The sequence below is a fragment of the Sapajus apella genome, unplaced genomic scaffold (genome assembly GCF_009761245.1).
Source record: "Sapajus apella isolate SASKATOON/1434 unplaced genomic scaffold, GSC_monkey_1.0 scaffold8, whole genome shotgun sequence".
Classification (NCBI taxonomy): domain Eukaryota; kingdom Metazoa; phylum Chordata; class Mammalia; order Primates; family Cebidae; genus Sapajus; species Sapajus apella.
The window spans coordinates 46065866-46093786 of record NW_022436948.1 but is presented as its reverse complement, the minus strand read 5'-3'; the positions used below and the strand labels follow the sequence as shown (position 1 = coordinate 46093786).

At 35.9% G+C, this 27921-nt stretch overlaps 1 protein-coding gene and 1 long non-coding RNA gene across 4 annotated transcripts in view; one reads left to right on the top strand and one right to left on the bottom strand.

Annotated features, from left to right (window-relative positions):
- The window catches only part of EPHA6 (EPH receptor A6), a 970705-nt gene that overhangs the window by 84749 nt on the left and 858035 nt on the right, over nt 1-27921 (bottom strand). For all 3 annotated transcript variants that reach the window (XM_032277212.1, XM_032277213.1, XM_032277214.1), the window contains one exon: nt 23589-23798. In XM_032277212.1, coding sequence (XP_032133103.1) covers nt 23589-23798 — 210 coding nt within the window. The remainder of the gene's footprint in view (nt 1-23588; nt 23799-27921) is intronic.
- LOC116551014 overlaps nt 1-27921 on the top strand; it is a 334562-nt gene that overhangs the window by 22815 nt on the left and 283826 nt on the right. The gene's annotated exons all lie outside the window — the stretch shown is intronic.

Sequence of the window (27921 nt, the reverse complement as noted above, 5' to 3'; positions counted from 1 at the left end):
TGTACTTGTTTGTTAATATTCATTTATTTACTTATTATTTATTTAATAAATGTCGATCTATGAGGTGTAATTGGTCTGAGTTGCTCCTGTTTTACTTGGAAGCAAATCTATGAGGGCAGGTTCATCGCAAGTATTTTGGTGGCTACAGTCACCGACCAAAGAGACTTTTGATGAGTTGTCACAGACCAATTCCAAAAGCAAACGCAAAAAAATATAAAATAACACACACTGAGGGAGAAATTGGGTAAGCATTCTCTTTGTGATCTTTCTCTTGTCAGAAAAATTAATAAAGCAACTTAGAGTTTATTCAGTGCTCTCTCTGTAAGACATGTGTACTTACTGTCTTGCTCTTTTTGCTCTAAGAAGAGATGAAAGAGTCAACAGAGACTTGAACAGAAGTAGCTTCCAAGGCAGGATGCTTCTGCTGGGTTACACACTGGTCTGCTTTGCTCCATGAGAAACAGCTCATACGCGAAATGGGGATAGAATTTTGATCTGTCAGACACTGGTCTGCTGCACTTTCCAATGGGCCACACTTTCCGGGTTATTTAAGAGCTTGCTCAGGCTGTTCTCTACAAAGTATACTTTTTCTCTTATTATGTAAAGACACTTAGAAATGAAAATCTTCAAAGGTATTGCATGATAATTTATTTTTCTGCAGTTTAAATTAAATTATAAAAGGAAAAATGGAAATGTATCTATGTATTTTTTTTTTTTTTTGAGACAGAGTCTTGCTCTGTTGCCAGGTGCCAGGTTGGAGTGCAGTGGTGTGATCTCGGCTCACTGCAACCTCCGGCTCCTGGGTTCAAGCAATTCTTCTGCCTCAGCCTCCTAGGTAGCTGAGACTACAGGCGCGCGACCACGACGCCCAGCTAATTTTTTTTGTATTTTTAGTAGAGACGGGGTTTCACCATGTTGGCCAGGATGGTATTGATCTCTTGACCTTGTGATTCCCCGCCCCCCTTGGCCTCCCAAAGTGCTGGGATTACAGGCGTGAGCCACCGCGCCCGGCCATATCTATGTATTTTTAGCAACATCTTTCCTGAGGTGATTTTGTATAAAATAAATTCACCTCGGGGAACCCAACACCCTTCCATGCTGAATGGTAAAAATATCCCTGAAGTCATTTAAAAATATTAAAGGGTCAAATAGAGCAGATTAATTAAAACCATAAACATTGTAAATGTTTAAGAATCTTACTCTAAAATGTCCCATTTTGGATCAAAGTAAGAGATTTAGTCTGGGTTTTCAGTCACTTTCACAGTTATATGATTTATTAGACAATGTTAAGATGCAGAGAGAAAGTGGGAGATACCTATAAATAGCTTTGTATATGTTTGCCACAACTTGCCAGCTAATTATCATCTTGAGATATGACGGTTCTGATTAATAAACCAAACGGGAAACTCAATGATGAATGCATGCAATCAAACTTCATATGCAAGCCAAAATAAACCTGGCATTTGTAAGTCAAAAGAACCCATTAGGGAAACGAATATGGTAGTGTCTGTCCCAAGGCTACATTGTATAGAAAATAATGTGCCCCAGTTTAATAAAAAGAGGTAGGTGAGAAAATACTTAAAACACAAACGACTTAGAATAGAGCATATGACAACAGGACACTAACCGAAGTAAATGGCTCAAGTCCAAAGAGAAATTACTATGTCTTCAATTCTTCAGTTGAGTTTAAGAAATATTTATTGAATAAAAAACTAAAGCCTCTTCTCCAGAGGGCTGTATTTAGATCAAGGAAAGACAACCTCTCATTGGTTCTGATCTCAGACATAAGGGGTTGTTATGGGTTGAATTTTTTGTCCTCCAAAATTCTTATGTTAAAGTCCTTAACTCTTAGTGATGGACTCTTTAATTCTTAGGTTAAAGTCCTTAACTCTTAGTGCCTCCAAATATGATTTGACTTGGAAATAGGGTCATTGTAGAAGTATTTTGCTAAAATGAGGTCATACTGAAGTAGAGTGGGTCCCTAATGTAATATCGCTGGTGTCCTTATGAAATGGGAAATTTTGGACACAGAGATGTACACACAGGACCATGCCATATACAGGCATGCACACATAAAGGCAGAGATAGAGGTGATGCTTCTACCAGCCAAGGAACATCAACGATTGCTAACAAACCACCAGAAACTAGGAGAGAGGTAGAAAACAGATCATGTCTCACAACTCTCAGAAAGAACCAAACCTACAGAGTCCTTGATCTCAGACTTCTATCTCTATAACTGTGAGACAGTAAATTCTGTTGATTAAGCCACCGAGTTTGTGATGCTTTCTCATGGCAGCCTTAGCAAACTAATAAAGCGATGGAAATAACAATAAAAGCACAACCTCTCTCCTCAAAGTGCTTACAAACAGTAGTTCTATTGTACAAGTTGTAGATAATTCCAATTTGTAGAGTTTTGTTACATAAACAGCAACATTCAGGAGTCTGGAAACAGACTCAGAAAAAAGGGGGAAAATGTGTTATCCAGGGCTGAATTTGGAAAAAAATTCGAGGTAAGGGGTCAGATGCTTCAAGGCATTCATGTGTACTCTTTTTTTTTTTTTTTTTGTGAGACAAAGTCTCACACTGGTCCCCTGGCCAGAGTGCAATGGCGCGATCTGGGCTCACTGCAACCTCCACCTACCGGGTTCATGCAATTCTCCTGCGTCAGCCTCCTGAGTAGCTGGGATTACAGGCACACACCACCACGCCTGGCTCATTTCTTGAATTTTTAGTAGAGACGGAGTTTCACTATGTTGGCCAGACTGGTCTTGAACTCCTGACCTCGTGATCCGCCCTCCTCGGCTCCTAAAGTGCTGGGATTAGCGGGGTGAGCCACTGCACCCAGCCAATGTGTATTCTTTAAATGGTGGATCATGTGACCCAGGCTGGGAAGTCAGGTGAGGAAAGACACGGAGGGTGTGTGTATTGATGAGCTGGATCGAAACCAGGAAAAACGAGGTCAGAGGGAGAAGTGAAGAATTGGTAGTCACGGAATCCTGTTTTGAAGACTTCTATTCTTTTGGCTGTAAATTTGGATATATGAGCCTTCTTTAAAGGACAATTGTGACGAGGCTGGATCTTTTATTAACATTTTTAATATGCTGATACATGTCTGAAATTTTAGTGAAAAGCATGTTGTTGCTGCCTTATCAATCTTTCTAAAAATTTATTTTAAAAAACATTATAAAATATTCCAAACACACTAGAGTCACTTAAACACTAATCTAATGATAGATGATGTGTCCAACTCTTGGTGTTAAAAATACCTATTTCTAACATAGCTGAAGCCTCAGGGTTTCCTTCTCCAGATCTCATTCCCTCCCCTGATCCTATGTCATGATGCTTCCTACACTGAACTTAGTGTTTGTCATTCTCGTGTATTTCTTTTCGTATTTCCCCTCAGAGTTGTTCAGAGGCAAGAGGGCTGAGGTCCTTGTGCCTCATATCCTTAGTAGTCTTTGGTCAAAGACTGTCCCTGGTGGGATGTAAATTCCAAGTTGCTTCCCAGATCTTGTTGCCTGCAGGGAAAGTGGGTTCCAGCAGCCTTTCGGGCGGCCTCTGACAAGTCCCTGAGTGGTGACTGCCACAGCACATATCTATTGGAAGCTGGTATACACAGAAATGGTAAAGGGATATGAAGAACTCCAGGCAGCGTATGCAGTGCCTGCTACATAGCTCATCGCTTGGAAACAGCACACTTTGTCTATTTTCTTGTTGGTGGACATTTTAGTTCAAGTAAATGCTTATTCCACTTGTTAACAGCAGATGCTAAGGGTATGCCATAAAAAATAGGCATCTTTAAAAATTCCCTAAATATTATTTTATTTTGTGATTAAAGAAATAGCTCAAGTCTCCCATAAAATTCTTTTCTAAAGGAAATTAGCCGAAGGAGGAGGGGAGACTATTTATTCTGGATTGTCAGAGACGAATTGAGTCGGGACATGAGGCAGGATGCATTGTCTCCGAGGTCGGCTTGCTTTGCTGCCTTCAGTCTGAACGCTCCAGGTGAGAGGTCCTCACTGCAGCTTGGGACAGGGTCTGTGACTTGGCGTAAGATGTTTTCACCAAAGAAGAATCCCTTTCTTAGGGCACCTCCAAGCCTTTTTTAATCTTCCAGTTTATACCTTGTTTATTCCTTTGTTATTCTGCACAGTTTTTAAAAACGTGTTTCATCTTTATTGTCTTTCTTTTCCACGTGTGAAGTTAATATTTACTAAAAAGTTTAAAACTGGGAATCAGGAGATATTTGTGTAAAGGGACAGGCTGATTGCCTAAGCCTAAAGCAAAGGAGGCTTGGTATTTTTTCCTCCTTCCTCTTCCATCTTTTCTCTTTTTTCTCTTTTTCCCTTCAGTTCTTAGTTTTCAGATATTGCTAAAAAGATCCCAATCTCTTATCTGAGTTACAGAGGGTCACCAGGACCTATAAGGGAGCCCTGTCAATAAGTTGGTGGCCTAAATCATGCATAAACAATGCTTTTGACATCAGCAGGTACTGGGGAAGAGGACATACCAAGAGAACAAAGCACTTTTTGCAAATTTGCCGAGAAGCAGTCTCAGGTGTGCTGATTTTGTATACGCCGGTCATGCACATTGCATACGAGGACTACGAGGAGATCAATGAGAGGAAATCCAAAGGTATAACCCTCAAGCTTGTATACATCTGTGTAAGCCCCAAAGAGATATTCAGAAAGTTCTGACTGGAAAGGAATGCTTGAGGAGGACTGCTGAAATGAAAACAAACCTCACTGTAACTTTAGTTTTAGAATTCCTTTACCCAAGTATTAGGATTTTACGTTTAACGATCTGGTTAAGGATAACCAACCAACATACAATAATTACCATTGAAAGTAGAAACTGATTTCACTTCAAGGGAGAATTTTATAATTCTCCCAGTTTTGTGTTCTTAAAAAGTTGCCTCGGTTAATGTAATTTCTGATAGGATTTTCGGTCTGGATGTCTGCAAAACCTGATTATTTCACTTAAAGATTGAAGGATTTGCATCTTGAAAACCATGATGTTTTATGAATTATAAATTGTCTCAGTAATAGTGCCCCACCCACATAAATGCTAATGTTCTATAAAATTTCAGCAGTGTTCAAAGCGAGTGCAGGGACTGTTGAACCACATTAATTTCTTTCTTAAGCTAATCACAGGGACTTGAGACACCTCCGTGAAAGCCTACCAGCGTTAGGGATTATGACCTTAGCTACAGTTCTTTTCACTCTGAAATTGTCTTGATAACGTAATAAAAAAACCTTCTCAATATTTTCCATTTATATGAAAAGTACAGCGTATAATATGAGGACTCAGAAAGATACTGGAGGTGCTACAGCACCACACAAAGAGACATTATTTCTGGATTTACAAAAAGAGCAGGGAACTCATATTTTCCACTTTATTATAGGAAGTAATTCACCTTAGAAATTCAGTGGAAAATACTGTACCTGAAGTTTACTTTGAGCACATATATTGATAAAAATGACAAGCTATAGGAAAGAGACATTGAAAACTAGAAGAAGAATTCAGATGAGAAAAAACAAGACTACTGTCTTAGACACTTTTTACTAATTTTTCTCAGAAGAAATTGGGATTTAATATTAGGATGTCTTTTTTTAAATGTTGAGTTGGCCTATGGTTAATTTAATACATGGCAAAATGTTATTTTATTTTATTTTCATAAAATAGGTTTAGGCTATTTTAAGTAATCCCTTCGTCATCACAGTGAATTCAGAATTGAAGAATACTCTGCGGATGTTGTCACCTGTCAATGTCTATCGGTGGGCCCTCTCTGGCTGTGGCAGTTAAGATTCTGAGTGTAATACAGGCAAATCAAGCGAGCTCAGAGAATGATGTTTTAATGAGGCATATTTCTGCCAGAATGTGCCACATTCGTTTTCCAGTTTTGTCTTTCTCATTCTTGTTTATTTCTTATACATTGTGGCCTGCCTCACTTAGCCTCTCTTTTATCTTGCGTTGTTCCAGGCAAGCTAAATTCAAGCTACATACACTGAGGGACAGGAACTTTGCAATCTGGTCTTAGCGCCCTTCAAATCACACAGTTCAGATTCCTCTGCACTTCATTTCTTTCCATTGTGAACGGCAGGATGGCTACAATCTAGGGAGTAGCAAGACGTGATGAGTTTTTAAAAACTTTCATTAGAAACTATATTGATGAAAATGTGACCTAGATTAATCTCACAAATTGAAAGCCAGATACCTAGTGAAAATGAATATACAGCGATATTAAAAAAATCAAGAGAACTGCAAAATGCTGAAGGGAGTATAATGAATGATATTATATATGACTGTTATTATAATCCTCTTTCTGCCAATGTTTTATAGGGTTTCAAGAGTAAAAATTAAAAAAAAATACACATAAGAATATGTAACCAGAAACAGAATTTAAATGATCACAGAAAAGGTAATGTTCTGTTCTTGAGATTTCCTTATGTTTTTCTATTTCAGAATAAGAACAATACCCATCTACGAATACTTTCCTGTATGATACTGCTAGGTGCTAACATGCCTTCTATCTTTCTGTGCCATTTCTAGTACTTAAATAAATTGCGATGGTGGTGATAGAATGGGGAGGCTCTTACTTGAAGAGTGTCCTAAACTCTGTGATGATATGTATTAAAGCATAATCTGTGTAGTGCAGGAAAATAACTTATAATCATTTTATTCAAACTTCATTAATATATAAGCATAATAAGTACCACTTAATTTTCAAAGTAGTGCCTGCAATTGCTATTATGACCACTGGTGACTTTCCCAACACAACAGAAAAGCACTGTGGTAGCTTACATTTTAATATTCTCTTCAGGTTTAACCTTTTACTGCTTTTCTCTTCCTTAATTAGAGTTAAATCAGGTTGTTGCGTTTGTATCTCTCTATTTTTTCCCCCATGTGTATCAATTAGATTATAAAATATGGGACATTTGATATAAGCTACTGAACCAATATGTAGAAACTCTCGTTGCCTCGCCATCTCCTCTGAAATCATAGTTGCCCTCTTGCCCTGTGGGGCATTTTCATCATCTCTTCAATGTTCTCAAAAGCATGAATTTCATTCATATGCAGGATAACGTGGCATTGGCATTTAAAAATGTCACGGAAAATTCTGCATGTTTTATTCTCTTTTCCATGGAAGTTTCTCTCTACTCCTTTCTTTCTTCTACCTGATTTGTTCTAAACACAAACTTTTTTCACTTTAATAATTCCTTTCTCTAATTTTACATTTGATCTTTTTACTGGGATTATGTTTCTCATTATCTTAAACTTTATAGATGAAAACACTGACTAAATCAGTTTAAAGTCCACTATTGGAATCCCAACTTCAGTCTGGGAAACTTCGCAGTTAAGCACTAGCAGAAAGTTTCGTTTGCTCCTCCCTCTCTGGGTAGATAGTTCAGGGTTATTAACCTTTAATAAATACACATATTAAGTAAAATCCCAGTTTATCGGGGCTCATTAATATGTACATTTTCCATCTCGGACAATATTAAACTAAGAAAGTGCAACAAAAATCATAAGTGCTCTTTCTTGATTTTCAGAAACCTTTCCAAATATCCTGGGTTCTGTTCATTCACCACAAGAGGGCATTCCTATATAAATGTATCATGACTCATTGGTGTTTTATGCTCTTGTGTCTTTCTTCCCTTCAGCATGTGCAGTTCTAATAAAGTGATCTGCAGACTACTGTAGTTTCCAATGTTGAACGTGGAATATGAATTTCACCTTAGAACAAGGGGGAATATTCTTGGTCAAAACCCTTGAAACTGCAATTCCCACAGTTTCTTCTATTTCCCATAAGGTATATTGGTGTTCAAGCAAAACTAATCATTTCCAAGTACCTTAAAACCCTATTGACTTTAGAGATATTAAACTTTCATGGCATAATCTGAAATAATATGTAATTGTTTTAAGACTCTGAGATAAAATTAAGCGCCTGGGGCAACTGAATGACATTACTGTCTGAGAAAAGTTGTTCATGTTCTGACCACAGGTTATAGTTATATCATAGTTTAAAATATTTTCACAAAACGTTTAGGTCTCCAATAAGTGCCATGGAAGAGACATACATTTTTACATTGGTCTATACTGGAGAAAAATGATTGTCACACATATATTAAAGAGAAGACAATGCAAGAAAGAGGTAACAAAGTGGAAAATACTGAATCCAACCAAAGGAATACCAGAAAAAAAATCAGGGCTCGTAATCTCCCTTTTCATTATCAAGCATGTTTTACATGAAAAACTATCTTATATTAGCAGCTAAAACAAAGTGTGGTGTGAGATAGAATAGCATAGTGTTAAGAATGATGTCAGGGAAATTATTAGTTTCTGTTGTGCAGTATGCTCAGTGTAACCAGAGCAGCCCTAACTGCCCATCATCCATTCCCTTCCCTTCCTATCTCCTTCCCTTTTCTATTGTATTGACAGTTCTTTTACCTGCTTGTGACTTCTGTCTTATCCAATGATGTGTAAGGCTGGAGGAGGAACTAATTGGATATGTGTCAGGACTGCAGTGGGCACTTAATCAAGATGGAGCCCTTAGATAACCTGTTTCACAATCATCTGGGTGTTTATTAAAAACCTGAATTTCCAGATTAGAAATTTTTGCTATTCTTCCCTCAGACATACTGAATAAAAATGAATTTCAGGGGCTGAAACTGCGAATCTGCATTTTCAATAAGTGTCTCTGGTGACTTCTGTGCTGTTAGTTTCAGTAATGGCTAGGATCTCTAATTTAGCTTATTTATTATCCTGTTGGTTCTTATAACATTTGTAAAGCAGAGTGGTCAGTTTTATTAATTCTGTTTAAGAAGTGGAAACCAAGGTCCAAGGATTTAAAATTAATGATTCCTGTCTGTTCACTGAATTATGGCCAAGCTGAGATTGAAATCACACCTCCAAGTTTATAACCTACTGTTTTCTCTACCATATTATATCTGCAATATTTTCCTTTCTTAATGACTCCATATCCATATTGGGCTACAGAAATGCCTTGATTGTGAAACCTATAGAGGGTAGGGTGGAGATGAGAATAGAATAGTTTATTGTTTGAAGTCTTTGTTAGTTTTTACTTTATGTAAGAAAACAACTTGGTTCTATCGAATTTATGCTTTTCCTTTAGTGGCAATTATTTTTACATGTAGATTCATCTTAACTAAGAAACACAGCCTGAAAATTTTCCTAAAAAAAGAGTCTTTAGAGAAATACATTCTATAAACACAAATTTAAAATGTTGCCTTCTCTTAAAAAGTTTACTTTTAATAGCATACATGAAAAACAAACATTTGGACTACTAAAAGAGCAAGGTAATGATTCAGCTTCTACAAAAAGAAGAGAATTAAGGACCAGGACCTAAATCATGCAATATATACAGACAGGAGTAATCTAGAAAGCATTATCTTTATGTATAATTCATTTAACAGCTGCCTATTTGTGACACATATTATACACTGATTAAGTGGATGGTTAAACAACTGAGTAATGTACATACTTCATATGATAATACCCTGTTCTTATTGCAAGTTTAAAGAAGCAAAGCTAGGTACAGTAAAACCTTGTGTGCTTATGTTAATGGGAACAGGGGATGATATGAATATATGAAAATATTGATAGATCATACATGCAGTCAGAGCCGTTTCTTGCAGAGACAGAGAGGCCCAAGGGAGAGTCTGAGGAAAGCTCTTTGCAGTCATCTTTCAGTAGCCTTCTTTTGCTTTCCTGCGATAAATCATGCCTGCAATGGCTTGACCTATAGAAGCCCGATCAGTAAACAGCTAGGATAAACCAACCAAAGGAAAGCCAGGTGGGAAAATAGAGTAAATGAAAAAAAAAAAAGGCATTTATTTATTAATAAGGATATGGGTACATTTTGATAATATTTGAAATTTTTTATCCTTAAAAAACACATTTTAAGATTCTGTAGCATTTTCTCTAGCTTCGGATCTCCTAATCATTATTTATAGGCTTGGAAAAGTTGGTAATTCTGGGGCTGGTGGTAGGCCTCATGGTGATACTGAGGCATAGGTATTAGATTTGAAACTCTGGGTGAGAATCTGAGGTTTCTTGGAATATTGCCCAGAATTCCATTTAAAAAATCAGTCGTAGTAAGATTTATTTCCTTAATCTCTTTATCTTGCATTTAAAAATAAATGTTGCCCAGTGAAGTGACCTCTAGCCATCTTTTGGATTAAAGAAGTAGCATTGAAACAATCAAACAAACATGTTGTTTAGTGACTAATACCAGAGAGAAGAAATTTTCAATATACCAAACAGAAGCCTACCTTGGAACTCTGCCAGGAGCAATTTCTGTGTTTTTATAACATATATTATTTTCTTTCCTTTACCATAAAAGTACAATACTCACTGTAGAATAATTTGACAAGATTGATAAGTAAATTTACAAAACCATTTTGAGATACGTTTGCATTTGTAACATCTATCACCAAAGACTAAGAGATCTTTCTCTTTTCTTCTCAATCTTCAAAGGCATTCAGCTGCTGATACCCATTGCCTTCTGCAAGGCTCAGAAGTGAGAGATTGAAGGGAGTGTGCCTATGATACAAGAGAACTGGCAGTGGGAACTACCGGGGAAGAAGGAGAATTTGATTGTGGGACAGGCACTTTCCCCAAACATTGTTACTGCAATGGCTAGCTGACATCGTCTCCTATGGAATAGCCGTGTGACGTGTGTACGTCATTTCTTTGGGCCTCGATTTCCTCATCTACAAAAACAAAAACAAAAAACCCCAAACATACACAAAAAACATATGTGTGTATGTGTGTGTCTGTATATATATATATATTTTTCCAGGCCATATGGATTGCTGCAAGAAATCCCATATCCCAAGTATCTTTACCATTCTTCATTTCTTCTTTACCAGCATACACCAACACATCATCATTTACTGTCTAGGGTTATGCAAATGGATCTCTTTGCTATCTCTCTCCCTTACCCTCTGTAAGTCATGCTCAACAAATTAGCCAGAGTGAGCTCTTTGGAGCACAAATCGTATGTCACCCTCTGCTTAAAATCTTCCAATGGTTACCTTTTGTAGATAGAATATAGTTTCTACTCCTTTCCACGACCTTTGAGTTCCTACAGCATCCGGCTCTTCTGTCCTTGTTTCCTTAACATTCTGCCCCACCTCTCAGTGTGCCAACCATCTTGGCTTTATTTCTGGTTTTAAAATATGCCAAGCTTGTTCCATCTTAGGAGCTATATTTGTTTTTCTCTCATCTTTGAACATTCTGACTTCAAATCTTTTCTTGGCTGGTACCCTTATAATTTCCACATCTTATTTCAAAGGTAACAGCCTTACTAAAGAAGTATTTCCTCCCATGTCTTTCAAGGTAGCTACTCACTTTTATTTTTTATTATATATGGCCAGTATTTATCACAATCTGAGATTAGATTTTTTAAAACTTTTAAAAAATATTTTTTATTTCTACCATCCTCAAGACTGTAAACTGCATGAAGAAAGCTTATTTACTGGAATATGTCCGGTGACCAGAACGGTATTTGAACAGTGCCTATCACAACAATAGGTATGCACACATTTGTTGTATAGAATCTCAGATTGTGATTACATACCCAAGAGCATGATTATTTGATGTTTTCTCCCCAGCGCTTTATCAGCTTTATTGAATATGATTGACAAAAATTGTCTATATATGGTATAAAATTTGATGTTTTTAATATACATTGTAAAATCATAACCACAGTCAAGCTAGTTAACATATTTATCACCTCACAAATTTACCTTTATTTTTTAAAATTTCTGGTGAGAATGCTCAAGATCTACCCTCTCAACAAATTTCTAACATACAATATGGTATTGTTAACTTTACTATTATGCATTAGCTCTCCAGAAATATTCACCCTAACTAAAACTTTGTACCCTTTAACCAACATCTTCCCATTTCTCTCTCCCTGCAACTCTTGGCAAAAACCATTTTACTCTGCTTCTATGAGAATGACTATTTTACATTCTCTATGTAAATGATATCATGTGATATTTGTCTCTCTGAGTCTGGATTATGCCATTTAGCATAATGTCCTCTAGGTTCATCTATGTTTTCGCAAATGACAGGAGTTTTTTTCTTTTTCGGGGCTGAATAATAATTCACACACCACATTTTCTTTATCCATTCATTCATCAGGAAATATTTAGGTTGTTTTTATATCTTGGCTATTTCATATAATGATGCAGCACACACAGGAGTGCAGAATCTCTTCAAGATACTGATTTCAGTTCCTTTGGTCATATACCTAAGTGGGATTGCTGGATCATATGGTAATTCTATCTTTAATTTTTTGAGGAACTTCTATACTGTTTTGCATTATAGCTATACCAATTTACATTACCATGCACAGTGTACAAGGGTTTACTTTTCCCTGTATCTTCACCAACACTTGTTATTTGTCTTTTTAATAATAGCCATTCAAATAGGTGTGCGGTGACATCTTATTGCACTTTTATTTGCATTTCCATGATGATTAGTGATGTTGACTGTCTTTTCATATACCTGTTGGCCATCTGTGTGTCTTCTTTTGAGAAATACCTATTTCTGGTCTTTTGCCCATGTTTAACCAGGTTATTGTTATTATTATTATATTGTTATTGAGTTGTATGAGTTCCTTACATATTTTGCATATTAACTCCTTATCAGAAAAGTATGATTTGCAAATATTTCCTCTCATCCTGTAGGTTGTTTTTCATTTTGTTGATTGTTTCCTTTGTTGTTCAGAAGCTTTTTAGTTTGATGCAATCCTACTTGTCTATTTTTCCTTCTGAGACTCTAAGCACCGTTTACCCCACTGGCTAATTTAGTGACTGATGATATTAAGAATATATGTAAAATAAGTAAATTATGATTATTGAGCCCCCAAACTAACCATACATTTATAGTGTCCTTATATCTAGTTTGTGTGATGGTGGAGATACATTATTAAACTTTTCATTTTGTTATTTTTCTATTTATGTTAGCTATTAATATGTAAATTTTCTTATTTGTTGATTACTATATCAGGTAGAATGTCTTCAGACATAAGTCATGCAGTCATAATACATACCCAACACTCAGGGCCTTAAGCAAATAAGACATTTAATTAAATTACAAATAAAAAACTGGAATAAGTTATTTCTGTTTTGATGCAGAAATTCAGCAATTTCATCTGGGAATGGACTCCTTGGATCTTCCTACTTGGCCTTCCTCAGCATTGGGTTTAACTCCTTAGGCTTGTTGACCTATATCTGCAAGAGGCTGTCACAGCTCCAAGCGTTATATCCTCCCAAAAGCATATTCAAAGCAATAAAGAAAGTCAAAGGGCCAGTACTAACAAGCTCCCCACTCGAGCCTATTTTTGATAGATTTCAACTACAAATTTTCCCCAAAATTCCTCATTTGATTTCTATTATATTTAAATGACCAGTCAAAGTGTAAAACTTAAGTGTCTAAGGAAAGTGGTATAAGTAAAACTGACATATAAATCCTGATTTATTTCTTGGATCTGAGCTCACTGCAAACATCCAAATTTCAAGATTTCATTAGTCAGGAAGAAATAACAAGAGAGGATGAATGGGCAGCCAATAGGGTCTGCCGCAAACAGCATAAGTAATCAGTAATTATTTTTTCACTTTATTTGCTGTTGATGTGAAGCTTTTTACACTGGGAATAAGGAGAATAAGTAAGCTTTCCCAAAAAGATTTCATGTTTTTTGTCTGGCATTTATGTTTTTCTTCTTAGATGTTTATTGTTGATGTAAAAAAGCATTTTTTTTCACATCAGAGATGAAACTAGAATTAAGCATTAATAATGACTTTATTTCCTCTGTGGTACCTTTGCAACTCTAGATTTAACATCAGCAGGTACATTCTTTTTAAGTGGGAGCAAAACATTCAGTATGCATGGACAAAAAGAAAGGAAAAATAGATACTTGGGACTGCTAGACGAGGGCGGGATAAGAGTTGAAAACTACCTATTGGGGTCTACGCTCACTACCTGGGTGATGGGATCATTCATATACCAAACTTTAGTGACACACAATTTACCCATGTAACAAACCTGCACAAGTACCCTCTGAACCTGAAAAAAAAAGTTGTCAAAAATAAATAAATAATGTCAGCATGTTTGTGTACAGTATTACTTTGTCTTTTTTTTCTGTACAGGCAAGATGGGCCAATGACATTGTACACTCTGCTTGCTGGACATGTGCTGATTGATCTTTCTCAGTAAATCAATTTAGTCTGGGTTTGTTCTAAAATCGTGGGAACAGGGAGAGTTACTCTGAACTAGACAATGCTGAATGTTGCTAACACATGAACAGACAGCATTTGGCATTTCATGAGATTCTTAGTCATCAAACTCTATGGAAAATATCTTGATAACTGTAACTAACATTTGATTATTCCTCACTGATTAGCATTTAGGTTAGAAGGACTAGATATATTTCAGATATTTATAAGTATTAAAATACTATGTATTCTGTGATTTTATAAATCAGCTGTCTTAGACCTTATCCAGGCGATACACATCCTTTTGTGTTAAAAATGTTTTTAGCGGGGTTGGGTGGGGTGGCTCACACCTATAATCCCAACACTTTGGGAGGCCAAGGTAGGCAGATCGCCTGAGGTCAGGAGTTTGAGACCAGCCTGACCAACATGGTAAAACCCCATCTCTACTAAAAATATAAAAATTAGCCAGGCATGGTGGCACATGCCTGTGATCCCAGCTACTCAGGAGGCTGAGGCAGAGGAATCGCTTGAATCCGGGAAGTAGAGGTTGCAGTGAGCTGAGATCACACCACTGCACTCCAGCCTGGGTGACAGTCAGATTCCATCTTAAAAAAAAAAGTTTCTTTAGAGACTTTCCCCTCTGCTTGTGAATTTTCTTGTCTGCTTGTGAATATCCTAACTCATCATTGTAAGTGCTTTAACATTTGATACATTTGCTTCTTTCTGTTGCAGATTTTTCATTGCTTTTGCAACATATTAGAGATTGTTTTAGGTTTACAGATTGGTGGGTTGTGATTAACAGTGATATTAGAGAATATATAAATGCAATTTTACTAAAACAATGTTCTTATAATTTCAATCACTTTCTTTCTACCTATTTCTTATTGTTATTATCAGCAATTAATAAAAAAGCCATTAAGTAGTATATTATTGTAGGTGTTGAAAAGCTTTCAAAAATGTAAAAGATGAAATCTCTGGCTTGTCACAGACCTATAGGAAATGTTACTTTAGGACAAAATCGAAACAAAACAACCACTTGTAAATCACACCAAATCTTCAGTGCTGAAAAGAAAGTTGGAATTTCTCAGCATTCTCGTCTTAAATAATGACTTCCAAGGTCTAAGTCTTAGAATCCTCTCCTTTTTTTCTTTTTCTTTTTGAGATGGAGTCTCACTCTTTCACCCAGGCTGGAGTGCAGTTGGCACAATCTTGGCCCACTGCAACCTCTGCCTCCAGGGTTCAAGCAGTTCTGCTGCCTCAGCCTCCCCAGTAAAGTCCTCTCCTTTAAAACACATTGAAGAGACAAAAGGCGTATTACATGTAATAAAGACTTCTTGTTTTGTTTTTAAGGTTTTTCGTATGTGCTTTGCACAAATAAAAGATAGAGGTTTTCCCAAAGCATGGCTTTCCTTCTTAATAGTATGTATGACTGAGCCAGACGGATCTCTCTATTTTCAAAATTTTTGATGAAGCTACCCTTTTATCATTTTTTCCTTTGTGTATGATAATCTTAAAATCTTTTTCCTTTGCTTTACTAAAAATAACTCTGTAATGATCACAAACTGTCGTTTCCGAAGCTTCATAGATGAAGGCTTTTCAGGAAGTAACTCTTTAGGTAGTAATTTCCTTTGGTATTGCATTAATCCCTATTTCCATCATATGCTTAACATCTGCCATTGTTCACCTAAACAGTATATTTCATAACAATTTCGTGCCCTTCTGATAGATCATCCCGGGCAAGTACCATTAAGATTTTGGGTCTCTATGGCTATGATCCAAGCTGATGTTTATGGTGTTCACACCTCAAACAGTTATTGAAGACTCTTATCATGCATGTAGCAAAGCACATGTTCTCTCTTGTTTGTTAAGTGTGTTGCTCTTTCATCCCCATTGTGGTGGATTTGCTTTCTGACAAATGGGCTCAAGATGTGGACACTACTCATTTTTAAGAAAATATCTTTTGTAATAGATAATTTGAATATTCTTTTCAAAAAGCTTATATTGAAAAAGGCATATAATAACTATCAGATTTTCTCTTCATTAATCAATCTATCAAACATTTGCTGCATCAACAGCACTATTTTCCTGTGAATTTAGAAAACCTGGTATTGGCACATAGATTTCTTCCTCTTCACTAATTATAATGGTCAATACATTTGACCGGCTTTGATTGACTACTAGCATAGTATCTATCACAGAACTATTTGTGTGTGTGTGTGTGAATAGTCATTTGTTGTTTTTCCCAAGTGGGATAGCTCCTTTCTTAATAGATGAATTTTGTTTATTCAGCCTGGATTTTATTTTTTTCACTTTTCCAAGGTTTACTTACTTATCACCTTTATTACTGAACAATAAGTTATCTAAATCTTCACATCATCGCATTCGGATAATGCTGCTATTTTTCTCACTTTTCTTCAGTCTTATGTGGCTGAATTTAGGTTTGCCTTAAAAAACTGCCTTTTCTTTTATTTGAATTTTCCGGTGAATTCTCTGAAGGAGCTTGTTTTTATATTCTATGCCATTTCTTTTATTTTAATTTCCCAGCGAATTCTCTGAAAAAGCTTGTTCTTATATTCTATTTATGCCACTATATGCAGCTTTTTGTAGGGTAGCAGGTGACATGGTTTAGCTGTGTCTCCATTCAAATCTCGCCTTGAATTGTAATAATCTCCATGTGTCAAGGGTGGGACCAGGTGGAGATAACTGAATCATAGGGCTGTTCTCCCCATACTGTTCTCTTGGTAGTGAATAAGTCTCGTGAGATTTGATGGTTTTATAAATGGGAGTTCCCCTGCAAATGCTCTCTCTTGCCTGCCATCACGTAGATGTGACTCTGCTCCTCCTTCACTTCTGCCATGATTGTGAGGCCTCCCCAGCCACGTGGAATTGTGAGTCAATTAAACCTCTGTCCTTTATAAATCACTTAGTCTTGGATATGTCTTTATTAACACTCTGAGAATAGACTAACACAATTGGTTTCATGATTTTCTACCTAAGTGCCTGTTTGTGCCGAAAGCAGTCAAACCCCCTCCATTTTTAGCTTGGTCAAGACTTACAGAAAAATTGAGTATAAGTAATTTTTCAGCTTAGACCCAGTTGAACTAGGGTAGAGTTAGAGTAAAATGCATTTTACCACATACTCAGTGGTACGTGGTACAGTGTCAGACCCACCTACCTTCAATGGCTTCAAGAGAGAGAATCCTGTGATAGGATTTCAACAGAAAAAAAAAAATCAGTAACTTTTTTTTCAGTGAAAGTCCTTTTATTCGGTGCATTGGTTGTTACAGTTGAAACCTTAAATTTTTTTTTTCTGGCTGCAAACTGTTTACACTAACCCTTTAATTTAAGAGACAAGTGAGTGAAAGTTCTGGGTATGTTTTCCTAAAAGGTTAAGCATGATCTCCAGACAAATCTCATTAACTCATGTTAAATGAAAGTACTTAAAGGCAGATATCATTTGTGTTAAAAATATTTATTCTTAAAGTTGGACATGTTCAAGGCTTAAAAATTAACTTCAAAAAGTGAAGCCAATTCACGAACACCTAAATTAGGTGAAGGAGAATCTTCCCTAACTTTAAAACACACATTAAGTACCTTCCCCTCACACTGCTTATTTATTTGCTACAATTATCTCCATATAGGGTATAGGCCATGCCTTCTTAGACTGGTAGAAAATTTGACTTTTCTCAGAATTTATGGAGAATAGCAGAGGTTAAGTGTTAGAGCTTGGAAGAGGTCCTATGAATGCAAAGTAAACAGAATTAAAATGTTAACAGAACGGTAATTATGCAGATTGTATATTGTCAATGACGAGGCTCTGTTTTTCAACAAAGAAAGTACTTCTGTGGAATTGCTGCTGTCAAAGAAACAAAACCAAAATTTGCCATGGATAACACAAAATCGATGCAATTGAAAGTTAAAATCAAGGAATCATAAATTTTTAACAGGTATGGCAATAAATTATTCTACTTTTTTTGCTTTGATCTTTAAAATATAGTAAGTGTGCTCATGAGACTTTTTTGAAAAATCTGAACATTAACTGCCATTATATTTTAAATGAAACTTATCTCTTACAATGGATGAGTTTGCACCATAATATATCTTTTAATGTTCTTTTTAGGTAAATAGGGCCTCATTTCCATAATTGAGAGCAAAGAGGCTTAGCATTTTCAATGTAAGTTTAAGACTGGGTTGCCTAGCAATATTCAAATGAGAAAGTCCCTCCTCTGGAACTGGTTAAGAACCAGTTGTCCGTGTGAATGTGTATTAAATTCAGAAAAGGCAGTGATTTCTTAGCACCTAAATTATAACCAGACAGGAGACCATGTCATCAGATAAAAACAATGTGAACTATCAGTAACTTTTATGCAGATTAATTAAGCCACGTAACACTAATTATATACGTATTGTTAGGTGTGGACCCTCGTCATCCACTAATCTCTCCTAAGTGCTTTGTAAGCTTGTCATAGAATTGGCATGTAAAACCGAGGCCTCTGTTCTCATCTAATCCTATTTTTGTGCATTTATTTCCTTCTGTCATGGCCCATAATACATATTTCTTGGTTTTTATGCCATTATCAGATCTTAAAGTTCCTTTGAAAAGGCTTGATATATTTGAGTTGAGAGTTTACATGCTATACCAGAAAAAACTTCTGCTACAACTCTTGTTACCTTTCATGCTGTGCTGTCCACTCTTGGTGTCCGTACAACATACGAGTTTTATTATATGCTTTATTTGGTTACTCTTGGTCTTATTCATTGGTCTTACTCCTGTGTAGCCATTTATCTGTTCTCAATAATCCCTTTATTTTTGGTTCTTTGAGTGGCCTTGGACCAATCCAGTTCTCTTTCCTTTCTCTCTGGTAGTTTACAAGAATAACTGTAAAACGTCCTAGGAATACAATACCCTCAGATAGGGAGGAACTGCCTGAAACCCGTCCCGCCAAGGAAATTGAATAGCTGGAGTTAGGAAGGAGCTTCATGGGGCAGAACCTGAGTTTTGTTCCTCTCTTCCCTGGAAGCAGGATGTCCTTTACAGCTTTTCCCAGTATGTCATGTGGCCCCTGAGGTATATAACCCAGGGTGGGCTAAGTGGGGCATTCATATCAAGACTACGTCTTTCCTGTTCAGCTGTCTTCAGCCTTGGGGGACTCACACACAATGGATCCAAGACTTCTGTCCCTTGCTAGTTATCTATAAGAAACCAACCTGTTTCTCATAACTTATGAATATGTTTTCTTTCACTGGATTTAGGCAAATAGATAACCAGTGCACGGTGGACCTACACAGTAGCCCAGGATGCAGTGGTATATATGGACACCCATTCCTGGTGGTTGGCATACGGACGATCTTTGCTCTTTTCCACATGGAATGGGAGTTCTTTTTTGGAACTGATAATTAGAGAAGCAGTTTCACAATCGGCCTTCCAAAGAATAATGCCTGAAATATGGTATGGTGGCGCTATAATAAACTGTATAAAGTACACAGCGAATGAGTACGTCTTAGACCTAGAGCATGGCATGCAAAACACTCCAGTTGAAGAAGACAGTATTCGAATTTCTACTTATGTTTAAACCTCACTTTTTATTTATTTTAGTGTATTTTGAAATGTGGATAATACTGTCTTATATATCACACGTATATGACTTTTAAATGGGGCTCTAAAAGATTCACTGTTGGAGGGTAATCTCTCTTGTCATGTTGGTTTCTGGTCTGGCCCCTCTGGCTCCCATGGCTCCTCTGCTTCTCTTCCGCACGAGGACCAGTCCCGTACCATAACCAGAGCTGGGCTTGCACTGCTCATGCAATCTTTCCAGACTGTTTTCTTTAACCAGCTCTGATTGCTCTTTGTTGTGATTTGTGGCTCTCTAAATTGGCGAAGTCTTTTTAATGGAAAATGTGTATTCTGCCCCTATTTTGATTAGAAAGGGATAGCTTCCATGTAGCATACTGTTCTAAGGATATATATTTTTGGAATATTACAAACCTTCTCCCCAACTGCCCCACAAACCCAACCTTTATCCGTGATGTCTTCCTGTTTTTAAACTCTCACAACCTCTCTTTCCTCCAAATCCTTCCTAACACAGATTATAAAAAACATTCACAAATAATGAGAAAATAGCAATTATCGTTACATAGCAAGAGAAAAAAAATCAAAATCATCTAAGGTAAAATATATGTTCCAAGAAAGTTATATATAGATACAACTTAAAAAAACCGAATTATACACAAAAATGTATATGTATCAAGGGTGTTTTCTCTTTAAAGTTATTTTCATGCAGATGTTTTTAATAAAAGAAAGAATCCTTTTCATATAAACGAGCATTCTTCCTGTGTATTTTATTATACAGGGTTTGCTTGAATTCACATGTATTTTTACTCCACAGGTTTCTATCATTATTTTTAACAGAAAATGTGAAAAGTATTTGGGGGCTAAGTGCATTCATATAAAGCTCTAAAAGTTATAAACAAAGTTTTGACAGAATGCCAATGATCATTGGCATCATTTCACATTTGAGACAGAATGTCTGTGACCTTCTATATAATTTTGCTTTGTAATCTAATACCATTAGCCAGGTCATCTCTAATAGGGATTCTCTGTCTTGATTAACAGCATCTCCATTTTATCAGTTGTTCAATCTAGAAATATTGGTGCCATCCTTAAATCCTCCTTTTTCCTTACAGTTCATATCCAATTAGTTATTGAATCATAAGGAACATATAACACACAAGATGTGTCAATTTATGTTATTTATCTCCCCTCCTCTTTACTCCAATGGTCACTGCCCTAATTAAAGCGCTATGACCATTCTGGTTTATTGCAATAATGCCTAATTAAAGCCCTATGACCATTCCGGTTTATTGCAATAATGCCTAATTAAAGCGCTATGACCATTCTGGTTTATTGCAATAATGCCTAACTGGTCTTCCTGCTGCTAGTCCTCCTGTCCTTCAAACTCTCCTTCCTTTCTTCACACTATTTCAATAATATCTTCTGAGACAGAGATCTATTTTTGCTATTTTCTGTTTAAATAAGTCAGTGCCTGTATCCTAGCTGCTATACAAAAATTTAGAGTGCCACTCAGATACCTTTACAATTATTCCAGGAATCTGGCCCCTCCATCGCTCATGGCCTGAAATTTTCATCAATATGCCCCTTCGCTTTTTTGCATTTCTACATCTTTTCTTTCTCGTTCCTCCATCTGGACTGCCTTTCCTCCAACTGTCAGCCTAATAAACTCTCCTAAGATTTGGTTCAAATGTTGTCCTTTTGTGAAACCTTCTTCACACTTCTGCGTTCTGGTGCTTCTACACTTCTTTTTAAGACCTCTGTGACAACACTTAATGTACTGAATTGCAAGGCAGCATGAGCCTTCTACCCTATCAAGGTACAAAGTCTTTAAAGGCAAGAGCTTTGCTATTTTAAGTTTGGAATGTCCATGTTCATTATAAAGTCAATCCTCTGAATAGTAAGGTAGTTCTGAGACTTAAAAAAGAACTTGATTATATTATTTGCTGTTTAATTGATACCTTCTAAATTCAGAGACTTATTTCTTAATCAAGACATAATCTACAGCTTTTCAAAGGCAATTTTTAGAGTGTTAATATTCTGGTTACCTAATTTGTTAATGAAGTCTGTCGTCCAATCTAAATTTTAAACAGGCCTCTTACTCTCTATAACCACATAAGACAGAAAATGCCTAGAGTCTGGATGTTAAATTTGATGTAACAAAACTTACATATGAATAAAAATTTAAGTTATCTGCTAATTTCCTCTGTATCTTATATTTAGTTATAGGCTTACCATTTTAAAAGTAGTTAAAATGTTATTTCATTAGATTTCAAATCAATCTATATAGGCTTACTGCCAAAGGGGCTAGTAGTTATTTCCCATCATATTTAATTCTTTTAGTAGATTGTATTTGTTGCAATTTTCATAAATATTATATTTTATAATATGTAACAGTTTTAAACATTATTCTTCAGCATTGGAAAAAATATGCTTAATGGAAAAATCTTATATTCATTTTTCTATAATGTCAAAAGCTGTTTTAAGTTATAAATTTATAAATATAAAAGAAAATAAAGACCTTGAGAAAAAAGAAAATAATTATATTTTCCAATTTAAAAATGGAATTAAAAATACTGCTTTTTCTAAACTGAACAAACTGTTTTCAGAATTGACAGATTTTTAGTTTTATGAAGCTTTTTGATCAAATTAAAAGATCAATAGATACTGCTACAATGCTACCTAGTATATCAGACAATGAGAGATTATTTTCCTTAGAACTATTTCTTTGTTGAAGAATCTGTAAAAAATATCATTGGTAAATTAATAGAGAACATTTCTACAAAGCAAATATAGTAAGGCATAAAATATTCCATACACAATATTAAACTTGCATTTTATTCTGGAGTAATGGAATTGAGCTAAATTTCAAAAAAATGCATAGAACATGAAATAGAAAGAACTCAGTAATGGAGTTGCATCTTTTAAAACAACGTGTAAAGCTAGAAAATGAGAATATCATAAAAATATTTCGAATAGTTTTACTGACTTATTTTTCATTGAAACTGACTGTCAGATGAGTTAATGGTGAAGGTTTGTTTAAAAAATAACAGAATATAATTTTATGAATTATTAGCTTGAAGACAGCACAACAGACTTTGAGAACAAATTTCTCAAAACAATAACCAAAGAGATCAATTAAATGAATTGGTTTAGGGTAGTCATAAATATTTACACTATCGATAGGACAAATTGAAGTGATATAATTTGTGGATGACAGTTTGGTTCTAAAGTTTTAAACTTGCATTTCAGTTCACATTTCCTCCAAGTATCATTCAGGAAAAGGTTTAGAGTATACTTATATATCCCCAGAGAAATCTATATTGTCCACTATAAGTATGATCAGATCATTCACAAACATTTGGAAAAAATATTTCATAATCACTTGTTCCTCACTGTTATTGAGTTAGTAATCAATTCCACCATTTACATACACAGAACTCCATTTAAAGAAAATTACTGAAGCATCAAAGAGACTTCGGCCCATGTTATAACATCCAGTCATGAAATGGACGTTAAGCATGATGTTAAAGTCCCAGAAGAATGAAAGAAAGAAAACAGTCAAGCATGAAAAGTTTTTCTTTTTCTTTTGTTGTTGTTTTTATAAACTAGGCACTCGGATAAAGCGAATACTTCTCAATTAAATAATACGGTTAAATTCGAAATGTAATACAAACAGAAAATTAGAAAGGTAGAAACAGAATTACTCGAATAACATTAAAAACAATAAAAGTAAACAAACTAGATTGGGAAAGGGCATAAAAACTTACAGTTGTCGTATAAGCAGCTTCTGGATCATCTTCCAGCACTCTGGAGAGACCAAAATCAGAAACTTTGCACACCAAGTTGCTATTGACCAATATATTCCGAGCCGCTAGGTCTCGATGAACATAACCCATATCAGAAAGATACTTCATGCCTGATGCGATGCCTCGGAGCATTCCAACCAACTGGATGACCGTGAAGTGGCCATCGTGCTTCTGCAAGAGAATCACAATTGTTTACATTGATTTATTTTAATGCAGTGTGTATGTGTGTGTGTATTAAATAAGATCCTTACATTTATTGTATTGGGTCAAATGAAGATAAACATCAAGTCTGGGGATCATTGACTGTGTTCACAAGAAAAAGTAAGACTTTGTTTGACATTTAAAGAAAAAGGAAACTCTAACTGGAAGTAGTGAAGGACAACTAAACAAATGACAGAAGGAAATCAACCAAATTAACTCTCAGAACAAAATGATTTCAAAAACGTAGGTGATAGGAGAGAACTAAAGTAAAATAAAGTAAGAGGAAAGGCTACCAAACAAACAGAATTCACTTCCCATAGTTGTGAGCTTTGAACCGGCTGCGGAAGGGCAGCAGAGCCTAGGACTGGGTAAAACCCGTGTGATAACTGGAGATACTGTGAAAAATAGTAGTCAGGCCAGGTGACTCAGGAAGAAAAAAATGTGATGGCATGAACAAGAAACGAGTATCGGAAAGGAGCAGGAGAGCAAGAAAAGCACAAGCAAAGAGAAAATAAATAGATTTTCCCTTTGTTTTGATTATATAGAGAAGATAAGAAAGTTGTTGGCAATTGACAGGGAAATGAGACTATTTTACTTCCTGGTTGGAAGATTTAAATTAAATAATGTGGAGAATGAATCAGGCATGGTATTAGTATACAGTAATCAATCCCATCTTATTCTCTCCACCTTGATTTTAAAATAATCTATTTTTTAAGAGAGTTAAAAAAAATCCAGTTGTTATCTGAGCAACATGTATGTATCAACAAGACCAGATACAAATCATACCCCTGAAATTAGAGGAAATAAAAAGAAAAATATTTAAAGTTTGAAAAATAATGCATATTATTCTACCTAGTTATTTGGAGACTGCTGTCTTTAATAGAGTTATAGAGAAACATGAAAATTTCTTCTTTTATGTATCAGGCAAAATTTGCAGGAGATTACAGGGCTGTCTTACTTTATGCTATATATTAGAAGCACAAATAAGAGAAACTTAAAAACTCTGCAAGTTAAAGCAGTTTTTATGAATACATATCTGATTTCAAACCATAGTGCAGCTTCAGGACAGGGATGATCTGACCCGAGCTGTCGTGGTGACACAGTCTCCTATACAATGATGACTCACTACAAATGAAATCAACTTTGTCTTGCTATATCAACTTATCTCTCTGATAGCTCTCTGATAATATCTCCCAAATCTGGTGCAGAGTAAGGGAAAGAACCCTCTTTTAAGAAAACACTCTTACAGCAAGAATATCCATTCAAGCAGGCTCTTCTGTATAATTAATTTATAAAGGATAACGTAGCAAAGAAAATCTTTGGTGTTATTGGCTCTTTATGTTTCGAATCCGTCTTCTTAGACAGTACACTATTAGATGAAATCGGCCTCTTCTGTCATGCACACTGCCTACCAGTTTTCTATTAGGAATCTGGAAACCTTTGAATGCAACTGGAAGCATAAGTTCTTTCAGCCTAGCATGAAGTACACTAAAGTTTAAGGGTTGGTTCCTTTACCTATTCAAAAATGGAGTTGCCTCCTATCATAATTCTTGTCAAACAGAATTTTAAAGTAGTAGGGAATGTTAATGGGGCAACTGAAAACTTGAGTGTCTGCTTCCTTATGACACAATGGGAAAAGAGTCATCTAACTCAGAATTGCAGGGAGAATCACATAGAAGACACACAGCACAGCTCCTTACTTAATTTAATAATAGTTACTATTTAATAAGTTCTTGTTATTACTGTTATTATATATTTTTTGCAATTTTAATGAGTCAGGAAATTCTCCTGTCACTTTCCTGAAAAATCAATTCTCAACATATGCTTCTACATATATAAAGAGAAACAGTTATTAAGACCAGGTTGAAATTTAATGTTCTATCTTGCTGAGTGTGTCACAAAGCACCAGTTTGCTTTTTAATACTTTTATTGAGATATAATTCATGTTCCATACAATGTGTCTTTTAAAGTATACAATTTAGTTTTTACCTTATTCACAGAGTTGTACCACTAGCACCAAAATCAATTCTAGAACTTTCTCATCATCCCCTTTGAAAAGGCCCATACTTACTAGCAATAAGTTCTCATTTCCCCTAACTCCTCCCACCACACTGGGAAACCAGTAATCTACTTTCAAGGTCTACATATTTGCCTATTCTGGATATCTCTTGATTGAAATCATACAATATGTGGTCTTTTGTGACTGTCTTCTTTCACCTAGTATGTTTTCAAGGTTCATCCATCTTGTAGCATGTATCAGTAATTTATTCTTTTTATTGCTAGATAATTTCTATTCCTTTTGTGTATTCATCAGATGATGGATATTTGAATTACTTCTATTTTTTGATTACTATGCAAGTTATTTTTAAAATTAATCTTAAAAATATTTTTGTCACCAACATTTGAAGATTTGGATTAATTGCTTTCATGTCAATTACTATGGTAATAATGGTTCTAACAATGATAAGTGGTATCATTTAAAAAATAAGATTTTGGCGTATTAAAAGAATCTAAACTACTTTCTTCATGTACTTTTATAGGACTATAAATGAATAATATTTACTTCTAAACCATTGGCCAAGACATTCCAGGGGTCCATGAGGTCAAAATTACTTTCATAATAGCACTAAATACATGTTTTTGCCTTTTTCACTAGGTTGATACTTGCGCAAATGGTATGAAACGCTGATGGGTAAAACTGCAGAAGCCACATCAGGAATCAAGTCAGTAGCACCAAACCAAACTATAGTAGTATTCTCATATTCTTCTCCGACACAGGCACTCACAGGAAGGAAAAAAAGCTAGTTTTTCTTAAGAATGTCCTTGGTGAAGTAGTAAATCTTATGAGTTTCATTAAATCATGATCTTTGATTACACACTCTCAGCATCAACACCTCTGAGGAAGAGAAGAAAGCAGGATGGGCAGCAGCAGGTTGCAGTTGGCCTTGTCTATTTTATGGAATGTTCTGGATCTGGGATAACTCCTTAGAGTTGGCTCAAACTGAAGAAAAAAAGACTGGGTCCTTGTCCTCCTACATCGATCACTGGATTCAGGCTGCTCGCGTAAAGGGGTCACGGCCTTGGGTGAGGTGTCTGTCTTTAGCCAAGAGCATTCCCTAAAGTGGGATTCGGTTACGGGTTTATCACTTGCAAAACTCTGGAAGCTATAGGAATAAGGAAGTTGATCCTGTGAGCCCTCCGAAGAAAGTTCCTGTGTGCACATATTTTTATAATCTTTCCCAGGGAACTCAGCCTGTGTTCATTTATCTCTCCATCACTACAGTCATCTATTTATCCATGATCTATCCACCTATCCATCTGTCTATCTACTGTTTATAAAATGTGGGCTTGATGAAAAAAAAGCTCCAAAACAGTTCTATATTCTTTTGGGAATGTGTACCTTAATTTCTTCCACATTATTATAGGAGAAAAAACAGCTAACATTCATTGAAGGCTATAAGCCAGTCCCAGACTAAGGATTTTACAGGTATTATTTTATTTCATCCTCTCCACATTGACATGATGTAAATGTAGTGATTATCTCCAACTTGTAGATGGTGAAACTGAAGGACAAAGACATCTAATAACCTAGCAAATGTTGGAGTCAAGATTTGAATCCAGGTAATGACACAGCCTGTATTCTTATCTGCTGGAGTTTTTGGAAAACCAGCTGAACAAAATTTTACCTAATTCTGGGCTAGTTTGGGCAGCATAATTTGGTATAATAAAGCAATGTTTAAAAGTCCTCTTTTTTTTTTTTTTTTTTTTGAGACAGAGTCTTGCCCTGTTGCCAGGCACCAGGCTGGAGTGCAGTGGTGAAATCTCAGCTCACTGCAACCTCCGCCTCCAGGGTTCAAGCAATTCTCCTGCCTCAGCCTCCCAAGTAGCTGGGACCACAGGTGCACGCCACCACGCCCAGCTAATTTTTGTATATTTTAGTAGAGATGGGGTTTCACCATGGTCTCGATCTCTTGACCTTGTGATCCGCCCGCCTCAGCCTCCCAAAGTGCTGGGATTACAGGCGTGAGCCTCTGTGCCCGGCCTAAAAGTCCTCTTAGATCATTTAACCAAAAACAAACAAACGAACACTCCA